Raw genomic sequence first — 15715 nt, 5'->3', positions numbered from 1 at the left:
GGGCTCTCCGAGAGGGGCGGAGGAATCAAACTCAGGTCGGCCATGTTGGCTGCGTGCAAGGCAAACGCCCTACCGCTGTGCTATCGCTCCAGCCCAGTGGTTCAATAAATAAATAAATAAAAGAATAAACTTTACAGTTACCAACCTTAACTCACCACCACCACCTCTGCTGCCAGTCAACATATATTCACTGAGCATTTATGCAGAAGATACTGGAAAGGATCCTCTCAGAAGGACTGAAGGGAGCAGAACTTCCTTTCCTCTATGCCTCACTTTGTAGGTATGGCTTAAATACACAGACAGAGAGGTGATATCTCTCTTAAATAAATCTCTGGGTCTCCCAAAGAGCAATCGAAAGAGCTATTCTTGGAGTATCACGCTTCACTCAAGTGCGAGAAAGAATCCGGAGTTCCGACCTCCATCAAGGATCAAGAATCAGGGACACTGTCTCGTTTGCCCAGGTGTCGAAAATCAGATGGGCTGGATACGTAATGAGATTTGGAGACTACTGCTGGACTAGAGTCATTACCAACTGGACTCCAAGGGAGGTCAAAAGACTGTGTAGCCACCCACCTACAAGATGGTCAGACTTCTTCGTCAAGACCCTGAACGATCGGTTTGAGGCTCTTCATGTTCCTAGAATAAGCAGACGCCAGTGGGCTAAAATAGCACGTGGCAGGGATGAATGGAGACATTACTGGCGCCCGCTCAAGCAAACGGATGAGTAACGGGATGTCAAGTGATCAAGTGATCAAATAAATCTCAGAGCACCAGCTGTATATTAACTAAAGATTGCAATTTTCTAACAAAAGAAACACAACAAACATCCCCTTCAGCCTTAAAAAAATATTCAAAGAACTTCACATCAATACAAAACGTTTGTGTTGATATATAAAAAAAGACTTTATCAAGAATCTGGCTTAAGAGTGGTTTTCTCTAGAAGAGATAAGCATATTCCATGAGCAATAGTTTATCAGCACTTCCCATGTGACTCTTAAAAGATATATTACTTAGTAAGGGTCAAAAGCTAAATACTTCCTGAAACACATGTTTTAAATATATAAGCATATTTACATATGGTTTTATATATATATAATCAAAATAGTGAGTTTTAACAATATAAGGTATCTTTAAAAAGAAAACAGCATTTTAAAAAAATAACTTTTGCCAACTAAGTCTGTATCTAAAAATTATGTCTGTGCTTTCTTTTGTCTCTTTCTTTCATCTTTTCTTTGCATGGCAATCACCTCACCTACTGTGTGCTACCTCTCCAACCCTGTTTGTGCTTTCTTGATCATACCCCTATCACCTACTAAGGAGAGAGGGAAAAGGACCTCGGGTTCTCCTTGGGTGTCCCTCTCTGTTTTGTGATGTCAACATTTTGACAATCATCCCAACCGTAAACACAAAATCCTCCATCACTCCCATTTTGGTGTTTTGATGTCTCGTCATTCAAAGGCCCCTGTCAGTGCTCCAGTTCTCCCCTCCACACTTTCTATCTAGCCCTTCCTTTCTCTGTCTCCATCACTGACTCACACAGTCTCCCACAGAACTCCTCTGTGTTGGAGCTCTATTCTTTCTGTGCTGGGGAACATCAAGGAACTAGAAAGGCTCAAACTTACCCTCATTGAACTCAAATCTAAGAATTCAAGAATTGCAGAACTCAAATTTATGAAGAGAAATACAGAGACCAAGGCAAGGGCAGTCAACAAAATGGTGCCCTTAATTAAACGAGGTAGGGGTTACCTATGCCCATATGAAATATGGGACCAACTACACTATCCTTATCACTGCAGAATCTCTCAGAAATCTCTTCCCGTTGAGTCAGGCCAACTCTCTTTTTCACCAGGTGCTTTTTCTCCTTTATACACCGCAATCCTTCGTATGGCTTTCTTCTCTTCTGAAAAAACATTTTCTCACTTGAAAACGCAAGCCTCCCCCAAGCAAAACCCACCTGCCTCCTAGCTATCTTCCCACAACTCCCACAGTTGCTCCTTAGCTTCTAGCCAAATAAACTCCCAAGTTATTCTGCAAGCTTCCCCAGCACCTGGCACATCAGCTTGGGCCCCGTTTCCTTACACACAGGCAAGCAAAATAGTGTTAGTCAACTGAAAAGAATGTGCAAACAGAATGAATGAATGATTTAAGGAACTGTCCCTCCCCAAACTCAGAGACAATGTTAATACCTGTTTGCCCTTGCATCAGTTTTATTCATTTTCTTGAAACCAAGCTGAGACAAGGCCAGCACCTGCAACCCTTCGCCACATTTTCTGCTGCGATATGAAGGGAGGGAGAGATGTGGCTGTATTTCTACGAACCATATCAAACACATTATTTAACAAAAGGGTCTCTGGAATGTTGCAAATAACACTTCAAAATTACACTAGATTTGAGTTCAAACACCCAGTGATGAAATGAAACTTTTAAAGTGGGGGGCAATTCCTTATATAAACTTCCTTCTTGTTATTTCATCTACCACTTGCATTTATATTGCTATTCTACTGTCATAAAATCAGTCACCTTGTAACCCTTTGTATCAAGTAATCTGTACACTACCTAAAAGAATACTTGAGTCCATCAAGTCAGCTATAGGTTTACATTACACAAACATCCCAATTTTGCCTGCTCAGCACTAGTTGTCAATAAAAGCAAGCAGTTATAAAACAGTGAAGTAAATTCCTTGCCTTCAGAGAATAGACAGAGGCCTGCCAGTTTGCAAAACAAACTCTTTGCAATCACTGAAGCTCATCTGTCAACAAATTACCATTAAAGTCATACCTCCTGAAAATGCAAAAAGAGATTTTTTGATTAGACAAGAGTAGAGTTTTGTTGTTGTTGGGTTTTTGTTTTGTTTTGTTTTAATTAGCTCAGTCAGGGCTGAAATTTGCCTTCTCAAAGTAACACCACTTTCACTTAGAGTCAAGAGGGTACACTTCACTCATAATGAAATGTGGCACCGGGCTTTCTATTACCATGCTCCCTTACAAATATGGGTCTTTTATCCCTTTTGTTTCCCCTGCCATCTTAATTTTCAATGGAGAGATTAATGACACACAACTGTTTAGTAATCAAAACTTGAAAGAATTTCATACAAGGCACTCACATCACAAGCTACATAAATCTTTGGCAACAATATTTTGATGGAAGGCAGAGTGGAGGGCTAAATATAGCATTCACGGTGAAATATGCCTTTTCCAGAAATAGCCACAAATGAATTAAGGAAAAAAGTGGGAGTTTGTTATTGTTGTAGCTGTTTTCTTTATTTGTCAGAATTATCTGAATTCCTGTCTCAGTTTTGTTTCAACTTATTTCTAAGGTTTTCACTAACATTTCTAAAGCACTGAATCAATCCTATAAAATATTTTCAACTATTGATATTTTTTATAATATATGAGCTTTATATTATATCCCCTCAAAGAAATACTCTCACAAGAACAATTCCTGTAAAACTGTAACTTGGCTTTTCACCCAACAATAAAGAAAGATGCTAGCCCCTATTATAGCACCTGACCCCATGAAGGTATTACACAAATATTAATAATATCTTCTTCAACACGCCTTCCAAAAACTTCCCTAAAAAACATGGTGCTGCTGACCCTCTTTTTCTTCCAAGGATCTCAAAAGAGCCTTCTCTCAGATACACTCTCTGGCAGCTACAATGGGAAAACTCACTTGAGTGCATTCCAGTCATAATTTATAACTAAAGAGAAAAAAAAGGGGGGGGGTGGTAAGGTAGTTGTTGCTACCCCGTCTTTGCATATATAGATCCACAACTTGTCAACTGGGTCCCTTTTGCAGCATGAGAAAAAAGACAAATGATGTCCAATGGAATTTGAGTATGGTCCCCAAAGACTATAGATAAGAAGTCAAAGGATGGATCCTTTCATAGAAGCTCATTTCTCATCCTGATGGTGACGGTCATTTTTTCCCATGTGCTTTTCATAGAGGTAGTGAAAGTTGGAAATTGGAGCATCTCCCTCTTTTGCTCAATATCTACTGGTAATTTCAGTAACAAAAAAAGAAGAAGAAGGAGGAGAAAGAGAAGAAGAAGAAGAAGAAGAAGAAGAAGAAGAAGAAGAAGAAGAAGAAGAAGAAGAGGAAGAGGAGGAAGAAGGAGAAGAAAGAAAGAAAGAAAGAAAGAAAGAAAGAAAGAAAGAAAGAAAAAAAGAAAGAAAGAAAGAAAGAAAGAAAGAGGAGAAAGGATACCTCCTGCCATCTTGAAAATGAACAGAATAATTTACATATTTTTCATATTGATTTATGTAAAACTGTCACTCCTTTGGTTCAGAGAGTTCTGATTCTCAGTTCCCTGGGACCCCAGGAAACATATTCTTTCTCTCCTGGCTCTCCTGACACTTGAGCTTTCCAAGATCCTCTTTGAATACTCACAATCAGACTCTTATCACTCCTCTATTTTTCTGAACTTTTTTAATAGTTCTGTGTAAGAACTATTTTTCTTGACCTCCTTCAATGTCTCACTGGCAAACACAACTCAGTGGATCTTCACTTTCCCCTCTTACGATTATTTCAGAAATTTCTTATCCTTTCTACGTCTCTTCCTTCATGAACAGTCTATGCTTTCTCCCTTCTGCTAACACTATTAATATAAAACACACACTACTGTCTTTTGGACCAATAAACAAACAAACCATAAAGCAAAGAAGCGACATTAAGTGAAATCTTTGCTTATCCACACTGTCTCTGTGATATTTGTTCAATTTCCATAGATAATTTATCTTTTCAGTACCCTCCTCCTATGAAATAAGAGCTATACCTCAAAACCACAGCAACCCAAACTCTGCCTATGCTGATTTGCAGACAACAAAACTGCCAGGTGGTACCAAAAATACAAAACAAAACAAAACAAAAAACCCTCATCACTAAATGGAATGTTGTTAAGAAATAGCTGTTTTATTTAACAGCTATTCATTTTTATTGAATAAACATTTTCTAGTATGCATTCTGTTAATTGACCTGACAGCATATGCTGTATATGGAGAAACTTCTAAACATTATGCTCTATGTAATATGCTTATCTGAAAAAGCTCTCATTTGCAGCAATATGGAAATAAAATTCTGCTTTCTAAAATTCAAGACTTTTAAAACACATTAATCCATGCAGCTTATGAAATTGCTCTGGACATTTTAAAATCCTTTAAGAAAAGAACTTTAGTCATTGGTAATAGTATTTGTTGCTGAGTTTCATAATGGAGTAGTGCATATCCAATACTGAACTTTTATGGACCTAGAAATGGGGCAGGCATAATAGGAAATAAAAAGCAGTTATGGTACTGGGTAAAGAATTACTCAGTGGCTAAAAGAAAATGTTCAGAAAGTCTATCAAATTATATTATTAGAAAACTATTGTTATAAAAGTTTCATGGTCCAGATATAAGTAGAGTTGAAACATTACAGAGATAATACATTTAGTTTTTAAAAAGAAGATGGTTTGTGAAAGTGTAGGTGAAATCCCCCAGCTAATGGCAGCAAATCTCATTGGTTGATAGCTTCCAAGTGACAATGGCATCTTCCAGACCAGAATCACCAAGTCCGCTGGCCTGAGGATCCAAATAGATTCACTGTCAGGTGGGAGGGCATCCTGGCAGGAGGAATGCTCCCCAGTGTCGGGAGTGATTTTTCTCCCAACAACCGGGACTCTTAAAGGACTGCTGATTGGTCAGGGGTTAGCAGGTCTTTTGATTTTTCAAGAGAAGATGGAGAAGCCATTTTAAGTTGTGAACTAAGTGCATTTCTAAAAACAATTTGGTGTGGACTCGATTTAGATCCTACAGACCAATTCCAGCACAGAAATCACTCACTCCACAGTAAATCACTGTGAGGGTTCTTCATCCTGAAAGAGCACTTGCTCTCATTTTGCAAATATTTTGGTAATGTGGATCAAACAGGGGAATGCTTACATGTTTTTCTTTTAAATCCTCCACACTAGGTAAGCATTCTCCCTACCTCATCAACGATTGTACTGGTACAACTGGAAAATTCTCTAACGTTCCATTTAACATAGAGCATAATTAATTCATTTTTATAACAAGCCCTTTTAAGCCAAATCTTTTTTGTCCCATAGACTTCTAACATATTTTACAGTTCTAATTCTCTTCCACTGTCCTACATTAATCAAAACTGTAACCCCTGTTGTCTTTGTACTACAGAATCAGAATGTGCTCCTGGCGAGGAATGGGGGAAAAGTCAACAGGAATTAAATTTCAGTGCAACTGTTTACTCAACTGTGGCCTGCAGTTATTGAAATTTTATCCGTGGTTTTGTGTGACGACCGCAGTAATGAATTCAGCATGGCTGTGATTTTCTCACTGCTGGTATTCTCACTTCAAGTAAAAACCTGTAGAATAAAAATGACGAAAACAACCCCAAATCTGTCCTGCTGATGCTCAGATTTCTTCAAATTGTTTAATTGTTGCAGTTCTCAATCTGGGTGAAAACTCCAAAACTCTGTCCTAAGAAACTTTCCTGTTCCTGTCTCCCCCCACCCTTATTTCATCTATAGATTTTTTCTCTCCTCTCCACACTGCCCCCCCCCAACACACACACACACACACACACACACACACACACAACCTGTTAAGAGCATCAGCAGCATCATACACTTGGGGACTCCAACAGCTGTCAGTATTTTATTTTAAAAGCTCTTAAAGGTCTGCCAACCACAATAAGTAGACTTTTAGCCACAATGATTCAAGTAACTGCTTTCTTTCCTCCCAAATCATATAAAAGGCAAACAAAATAAAATTGCCATAAAAATACTTTAAAGGAGTTTTTAAAGTATAATCAAAAGTATAATCAAAAAGGTCAATACATTTGTATCAATAATCCATAACAAATATTTTAGGGCCAAGATAAAGAGGGAAGAAAAAAGTAATGAATTTTGTTATGGGGGCCATACCCAGCAGTATGGGCTGTCAGGTGGGGGGGCACTCAGATATTCCTGTGGTGTTGGAGGGACCGTGAGAGTTATACTTCATGGCGCTGGGTGAGGGACATTACATGCCAGGAATCAAACTTGGTGTCTCAAACATGCTACACAAATGCTCTATCACTTGCCACTATTGTGTGTCTAGAGGATGCTGTTAAACTACATATTCACAACTTGCTTCTGTGTGCTCGATTTGTTGTTGCTGTTGGTAGTATGCTTGTATGTAAGCTGGTATGTGTAAAATGTAGGGTGGGTTACTTTGGTGAGATTATCGATGACTTTCAGTTTTTCACATAAAATTAGAGAGAGTTTAATTTTCCATTGATTTAATCCAAACACTAATTACTCTGGGGAGAGGGTCAGCCCAGGTAAGTTAATAGCCCCACCTCAACTGCTCCATAAGGAAATAGTCGGCCTCAATCTATCTCTCTCTACTAAGGGTAAAGAAAATAAAATTTCAAAATACCAACTACTTACTTTCAATAATCATAGATAACTGAGAACACGATGAGTATATGTGAGCACACAATACATATATGCTCTTCAATCATTTACTGATGCCATTAGTTAGAGTTCTGAAGCTTGTGTTAATGTAGGTGCACAAAGTCTAATGCATACATGCCTATCTGACGTGAGGCACAAATGGGTCCAGGCTACCAATGAGAGATCAAACCATGTAAAGAAATCCTCTGAGTTAAATTCTTGGCTTGCAGTTTAGGAACTTTTGTTTTGGTATGGTCCTGGCTTCCTTCTGGCTCTGTGCTCAGGAATCTGGTAGGGATCAGGGAACAATCTGGGGTGCTGGGGATTGAACTGTGGCAACGAAATACAAGGCAAATGCATTATCTTGCTGTACTATCTCTCTGGCTCCAGTAACTTGACTTTCTTTCCCTCCATGGGTTCCATCTAATGCCTTCTTATAATTTTAAAAAATCCCTGGGGCTGGCGCATGGCTCAGTGGCAGAGCACAATTTAATATCCAGAACAGCCCACACGTCTGTGTGGGATCCAAGCGGCTCTATTGTTTGGGGTCCCCAATGCCACGATTAAGTGTGCTGTCTCTAGTAAACAAACAAAAACAAAAAACAAACAAACAAAAAAAAGTAATGACCCAGGTGTGTGACTCCTGGCAAGCCTCCCACTTAAGTGGATGAGCTTTGGAATTAAGTGTGTGACCACCGGAGAACACCACAATCCAAGGCACAGGAACACCACAATCACATGCATGAGCCCTGGGAAGCATGGGAATCATAATGTGCATGAGGACCATAGCCGAAAGTGTACACACACCACACCCAAGTGTGTGTGAACACCCCACCCCCACTCAGCACTGTCATAAAAATAAATAAATAACGTGTAGAAGGGAAGGGAAAGGGGAAAATTTAATTTTAAAATCCTTTAAATGATGGACCAGAGGTAGTACAGGGGTTAAGGCATTTGTCTCGCTTATATCTGACTCTAATTATATCCCTAACACCCCACATGGTCCACAAGCCCTGCCAGGAGCACTGAATGCTGGGTGCAGCCCAACTCCCCTCTCCCCCAATTAAATAAATACTTAAATAACTTTTAATTATTAAATTAAAAAATCAAAAATTCCTAGAAGAAAAAAATTAAAACAAGATTTAAGAGACTGGCAAATGCTCCATCTCTAATATAAGAAGATATTCCTTCAATTTCTTCTTCTTAATCTGACGGTAATTCCAAGGAATTGTAGCACTATAGCAGTGTCCTCCTGTTGTTCATTGATTTGCTCAAGCAGGTGCCAGTAACGTCTCTATTGTGAGACTTGTTACTGGTTTTGGCACATTGAATACGCCACAGGGAGCTTGCCAGGCTCTGCTGTGCGGGCGGGATACTCTCGGTAGCTTGCTGGGCTCTCCGAGAGAGATGGAGGAATCGAACCCGGGTTGGCAGCATGCAAGACAAATGCCCTACCCGCTGTGCTATTGCTCCAGTCCTTCAAGGAATTAGTTTAAGAAAAAGTTGTTTTGCCTTTTTTTTTTCCTCCTCCCATCTCCCAACATTTCTGTATCTATCAGAAAAGTTCAAAGGTTCATCAGCCTCTTTTTTTTTTTCTTTTTGGGTCACACCCGGCAATGCACAGGGGTTACTCCTGGCTCTGCACTCAGGAGTTACTCCTGGCGGTACTCAGGGGACCATATGGGATGCTGGGAATTGAACCCGGGTCGGCTGCGTGCAAGGGAAACACCCTACCCACTGTGCTATGGTTCCAGCCCCCATTAGCCTCTTCAACACATTTTTCTAAAGGGTACCATAATGAGGTATTTTTAAAAAATGAATCAAGGACTAAAATAAAATAAAACCCATCTTCTACTGGACCCAGGTATGTGACTCAGTGGCAAAGTACATGCCTTGCATGTACAAAACCTAGATTCTATCTCTGGCATAAGACCAGACACCAACATACAAATCCATTGTCACCAACAAAAATTAGTAACATTCTCTGATTCCAAGAGCTGTAGAAAGACAAAATGCCCACTTGTAAGCAAATGGTACCTATTGGAATTTTCTTCTACACACTGGCAACACAATATCATTTCTGGAACCACCTTTTACCATTTGGATATAACAGTCACTTACAGGTACTAACACCTATACATAATTTAACAAGAACAAGTGGATCTCAACAAGTGTGCATTCTGAGGTGCCACCACTATGAGATGATTTAGAAGGTCAATATTTTTAGCCACATGTCAACTGCCATATGTATACAACAACATGTGGTGGCCCATATCCCTAGGTGACTACAGGTAACAGAAAGCAACCTCTAAATTCTTATTCCTGTGCTATGTCGTTGTATTCTGCTTTATATTTACCCAACTACGTTACACTTCTGTTTGCTTTTTAACCGTCCTGATTTCTCTTCTATTTCCTATTGCTTGTTTCTTCAGAAGCCTTAGCTACTCTGTTATTTATTTCTTGAAGTGAAAGTAATGAGGAAATTTTTCCAAATATTACTTTTCATTCAAAAAATCTAAACTTCCTCCTATCGCACTGGGGACTGGGAGGGAGTGGCCAGAGATCCACCAAGGTCTTCTCAACAATCAGGCCCCAGGAAGTGGCTTTCAAGACTGGAACTCCAAAGGGCTTAAGAGGAGTCTCGAGCACTGAAATTCACTGCAATGTTGGTCTAACAGATGGGGCATCGGGCCCAAAGAGATGGTACCACAAACACGGGGCTTGCCTCTCCTGCCCACCCAGGTTCAATCCCTTCAGCACTGCTGAAGTGTAAGCCTCCCATCTCCCCAAAAAGACGTCATACTGAACACAGCACGGTCAGTGGTTAAGTGGGAAACTAAGCAAGAGAACTCCCGAGACACAGTACCTGCTGCTGCTGCGCATGCGCGAGCTCCGATGTCCCCACGTCTACCGCTGGGGTCTCCCCGTTGGACCTGCCTTCCCGAAGGCTGCTGCACTCTAGGAGGTGGTTGCTGCCGCTCGACCCATTCTGGATGGCTGCACCGTTACTTTTTGTCTCAGTCCCAGATTCTTGCATCATGACTCAAAAACCTGCCCGAAGGATTTTCAGGAGCGGGGAGGGGAGAGAGACAGAAAAGCAGCTGTTTAAACAGTTGTTGTACATAAGGAGGAGAATTCCGCGTTACGTGTTGCCAAAATCTGTAAACAGTTGTCATTTCCTTTCACTCAATTATTCCTCATTAGTGGTTCAGCCCTCAAGACTCGGAGGACAAAACTGTTCCTACAAATTCAAATTTTGGTAGTGCGCTTTCAAAGATTGTCTTTTGTACCAAACCCTTCGGGAAATGAACATTATCAGGTAAACCCAGATTTCATTTCACATTTATGTAGGTGTATCTGGATGTTCTGCTTGGAATCTGTAGATCAGTCTTCATTAGCATGAAGGGGGGTGCTCCTAAGTCAGGCAGAGACAGACAGGGTCTGGGGCTACCAGCCCAGTGAGCTGACAGTCTTAGGCTCAAATCCAGCAGTACCGAGAGCCATAGCGGCTATCCCCTATAGTTCTCAGGAGCCTCCTGAGCCCCATAGTGTTGGAGTCAAGGGTGGGGGCAATGTGGTGTCTGGGACGGAATTCCGGACCTGGAACATGCAAGGCATGCGCCCTGGCCCCACAGTGAAACATTTTCTTGAGCAGATTAAGTATAGCATTAGCCAGTATTCTGTCTGTGGTGCTGGACTCTCAGACAAGTATTCTCCAGCTTCAGTCAACAGGGATGCTGCACATCACCAGCAGGTCCCCTGAGGAAATTCATCCCCAAATTATTTTCAGTTAAAAAACAAAACATGTTTTAAAGATTCCTGTCCCATAGAATTATTCAAGTACTGAGGCTCTTCAAAATTAGCTATTCCAATAAGGTGGGCCTCTTTTAAAGATGAATGGCCCAATTTCTCAGAAGCTAAAATTCAAGTGCTGATGTTTGTGGTTCTAACTGTCCTGAGGGGTGAGAAGAGCACAGTGGATAATGTTCTTGTCTAGCACATGGCTGACCCAAGTTTGATCCCTGCAATCTCATATGGTCCCCAGAGCCCACCAGGAGCGATTCCTGCGTGCAGAGCCAGGAGTAACCCGTAAGCATTGCCAGGTGAGGCTAACCCGACTTTGCTGCCAAATAAACTGTCCTGAAGGGCTAGAGATAGTACAGCAGGCAAGGTGCTTGCCCAGTATGTGGCCAATCTGTGTTTGATCCCTGGCAGTCCTTATGGTCCCCAGAGCCTGCCAAGAGAGATCTCTGAGCAGAAAGCCAGGATTGATCCTTGAGCATCACTGTGTGTGGTTTAAAAACAGTAACAACAACAACAATAATAATAATAATAACAAAACCTGTTCTGAGAAAGGACTCCCCAGAATGGCTCAGTGATAGAGCAACTGCCATGGAAGTGTGTGGCTATGAATTCAGTGGCCAGTCCCACCCTGTATGAGATGAACAGAATGCTGGCAGCTCTAATATTTGGGAATTCCTATGGGATAAGGAAAACACACTCTCTCTAGTATCCAGAATACAAGTGTGTCTACCCACCCCATCCACAGTGTGTGCTCTCTGATGAGCCCCACAAATAAAGTGTGCAACCCTGGCATGGCAAGAGCAACAACAGAAGAGAAGGTGGAAAATCAATCAAATTGTTCAGAGAAATCTCATTTAAAGTTGGTTGTTTCCCCAAAAGGAAAGAGAGAACAAAAGGGAATGCCCTGCCACAGAAGCAAGGGGGTGAGGGGATGGATAGGGGGACAGATTGGTGGAGTGGTGGAGGGAGGGATACTGGGATCAGGTGGTAGAGAATGGGCACTGGTGGAGGGATGGATACTCGATCATTGTATGACTGAAACACAAGCATGAAAGTTTGTAAGTATGTAACTGTACCTCACGGTGATTCAATAATTAAAAAAAATAAGTAAACCTTAAGCACCAATAAATAAATAAATAAATTAGGCTGGGTGTTTCTCTCACTGGATTACCATCCTATAATATAAGGTCTGAAATATCTGGAACCTCTTAAATTTATTTTGGAGAAAATCCTGCCTAGGCAGATCAACCAACCAGTCTGAACTGGAGGGACCGGAAAGACACTACAAGAACTAAGAGGACCTGTCTGCATGCAGCCAACTGGCCCCAGTGGATCCCCAGCACCACATGGTCTCCAGCCCAAGAGGTTCTCAAGCACAGAGCCAGAATAGCCCCCCAAGTACTGATGGATGGGGCCTAAACCTCTGTCTCTTAGAAAATTAATAAAAATGACAGAAAACAAAAACAAACCAAAAAACCAAAGGTCTGAATTTGAAACTACTAAATATTTACCAATAATAAAAAATTAATAATAATAAAAGATGAACAAAGTATTACTACTATAAATACATTTCACATTTAACTCTTCTTTAAGTCTTATTAATTCTCCTTGCATCAAACCATCATCCCAGGTTTTTAGTTAATGATTTCATTAGGACTAGGCAATAATATTGGTTGCATCTAACATTATTGATAACAATATAATCCACATAACAATGTAAGATAATACTATAGAATATAAAATTTGTCTCCAGTGTTGTGCCAAGAGTTTTTGCAGAAGATTCAGAAATGTTCTCCATTTTAGCTACATTGACAGTTTCGATCCCCATTTGCATATGAAAACTCTACAAGAGGCTTTTTATTGTTTGTCTGTTTGGGGGCCACAACTGGTGGTGCTCAGATGCTACTCCCAGTTCAGTGCTTGGGGAGTCACTCCTAGTAGTGCTCAGGGGAAACATGAAGTATCAGGGAGAGAATTTGGTTCTCATGCATGCAAAGCGTGTGCCCTGGTTCTCTAAGCCATCATCTCCCCAGCCTCTGAAAGGGATCTTAGTTTGCACAGTGATGTCACAGCTATATGATGGTATCAGAATTTGAGTAAGTTTAGTTTGATGTCAAAGCTTCTAAGTACATGTTTTTCTAAAGTGAAGGTATGATAGAGCCATACAATGAAAATGCTAGGTCCAGAGTTCAAGTTCGTGGACTATGATTTTGAAAAGGAAACCACGGAACCACGGTCCTCCCGTTGTTCATCGATTTTCTCAAGCGGGCCCAGTAACGTCTCCATCGTGAGACTTGTTACTGTGTTTGGCATATTGAAAAGGAAAAACAATAGTTATTAAAGAGCACTGAAAAGGGGCCAGAGCGATAGCACAGCCACGAGGGCATTTTCTGCCTTGCAACCGCAGACCCTGGTTCAGTTTCTGGCATCCCATATGGTCCTCTGAGCAATGCCACTCCTGAGTACAGAGCCAGGAGTAAGCCATAAGCATCCCTGGGTATGACCCAAACAGCCAAAAAATAAAAAATGAACAAGAAGAATATTGAAAGGTGCTTGCTTTGCAGCTGACCCCAGATTGATCCCTGGCACCATGTGATTCCCCTGAACCTGAGCACAAAGTAGGGAGTACTCCCTGAGCACTGCTCTGTTTGGCACTAACTCCACACAATAAAAGAACACTGACAATTCCAACACTGAAGCTGACAAGTGTCTAAATAATTAAGATTTTAACATGAAATACCATTGCCCAAAAGGGCAGAAAACTTATTAACACAAATTTATTTGAATCATGAAAAGTGCTACAATTCTCCCTCACCATAAAAAGCATGACAATAGAAAATGTTAAAAGTTGCACATCTTTAGAGGGTGCCTTATTGCTAGAAATTTGAGCATTTTTTTCCCTATAGACTGGAGAAAAAAACAGCAGAATTCAAAGCACAGAAATTCTCATCTTGTTCATGTCATTTTGTTAGGTCTCATCTAACTTGAGTACAAACTTCAGTAACCCAGAAGATACATTTTTAAAAGTTAATCCAATTCTGAAGTGGATTAAGAAAGGCATTTTTGGTTAACAGGTGGGTTACCAACTCAGAAGAAACAGCTGATTCAGTTATCGCTTTACATCTGACTGTCCTGTAATTTTAATCCTTTTAAAACTGCATCCATCTTCTTACCGTAGCACTGTAGCACTGTCCTCCTGTTGTTCATCAATTTGCTCAAGCGGGCACCAGTAACGTCTCCATTGTGAGACCTGTTGCTACTGTTTTGGGCATATCAAATATGTCACGGGCAGCTTGCCAGGCTTTGCCCTGCCGGGCAAAATACTCTCGGCAGCTTGCCAAACTCTCCGAGAGGGGTGGAGAAATCAAATCCGGGTCAGCCTCGTGCAAGGCAAATGCCTTACCTGCTATGTTATCTTCTTATAGTATGCAGAGTAAAGCACAGATATACTGATCTCAGTGGCAGAGTATATGCTTTGCCACTGTGAGGCTATAGGTTCAATCCCAGCACCCCTAAATCATGAAATATGACTTTTCCATGTTCTGGTAAGGAGCAAATACTATTTAGTGAAATCAAGGAAAGGTGAAAAATAATGACTAAATAACAACAAATGAAAAATAATAATCTTTAAGTAGATAAAAAAAATGTTCATATCAAAAAAGCTCTCAGAACCAAGCAAAACAAATACCTTAGCATCCCCCCAAAAGGCATCAATTTGTGAAATAGGTATTTTCCCTTTAATGTTTCCATTTCCTTTTGCAAACAAGCCCCCTGGTATGGAAGCTAACGAAAGTCTTTAGGTATTTTAGGCAGAGAATTGTGGTCTCAGGGAGCACTTAGCAAGCAAATACATTTCACTACATATTATATATCACCTTCTAGAGAGTCTGTCCGTATCAGGCATTGGGTTCTCAAAAATTACAAACAATGCCTTTATGTAAAGTCTATGCCTGCCCTCGGCTATGCAGTTACACAGAGAACTGGCTCATCTGAAGCAGAGCTGCAGGCTGATTGTCACTACTAGGATCCCATACCTGGAAAGAGGTGTCTAAGGGACTGGCCCCACTTCTATTTTCTTGGTTTGACACCATCCCGGTGGGTGGAGTAAGAACCATCTCCAATCCACAATTTGATGAGGTTTTGCTCCATGCAGTTCCAAAGCTGACTGCCAAGTCCTCCAGTACAAGTTTTACAGGCACTAAGCCAAGCAGCTTGGCTGGCAAATCAGGTTTGTGAGAGTGCAGGCTTTGTGACCAAAATTGCATAAAGGATTATTTTGGTCTGAGGATGTCCTTAATTAGTCAACTGCTAACAGTAGTATGTAGGTTGGAAGATTTAAAATTTCCCATAATCTCCCACACCAATCAGGAGAAAACAGCTTTTTGAAAAGCACATGTGAAAAATTCGGAGTGTCGATGTCTAAGAACATTTCTAACAATATCTGGGCTGGCAATATTTCTTTCTATGGAATGTTCCAAGCCA

General features: G+C 40.8%; 1 protein-coding gene across 7 annotated transcripts in view; it reads right to left on the bottom strand.

The window, feature by feature from the left end:
• FOXP1 (forkhead box P1) overlaps positions 1–15715 on the bottom strand; it is a 683259-nt gene that overhangs the window by 251943 nt on the left and 415601 nt on the right. For all 7 annotated transcript variants that reach the window (XM_056108027.1, XM_056108026.1, XM_056108028.1 and 4 more), the window contains one exon: positions 10296–10480. In XM_056108027.1, the coding sequence (XP_055964002.1) occupies positions 10296–10469 (174 nt within the window). In that variant the 5' untranslated portion in view covers positions 10470–10480. The remainder of the gene's footprint in view (positions 1–10295; positions 10481–15715) is intronic.

This window comes from Sorex fumeus, unplaced genomic scaffold (assembly GCF_029834395.1).
Source record: "Sorex fumeus unplaced genomic scaffold, SorFum_2.1 ptg000191l, whole genome shotgun sequence".
In the NCBI taxonomy this organism is placed as follows: domain Eukaryota; kingdom Metazoa; phylum Chordata; class Mammalia; order Eulipotyphla; family Soricidae; genus Sorex; species Sorex fumeus.
The sequence above is the reverse complement of the archived record's forward strand: the minus strand, read 5'-3'. Positions and strand labels throughout refer to the sequence as shown.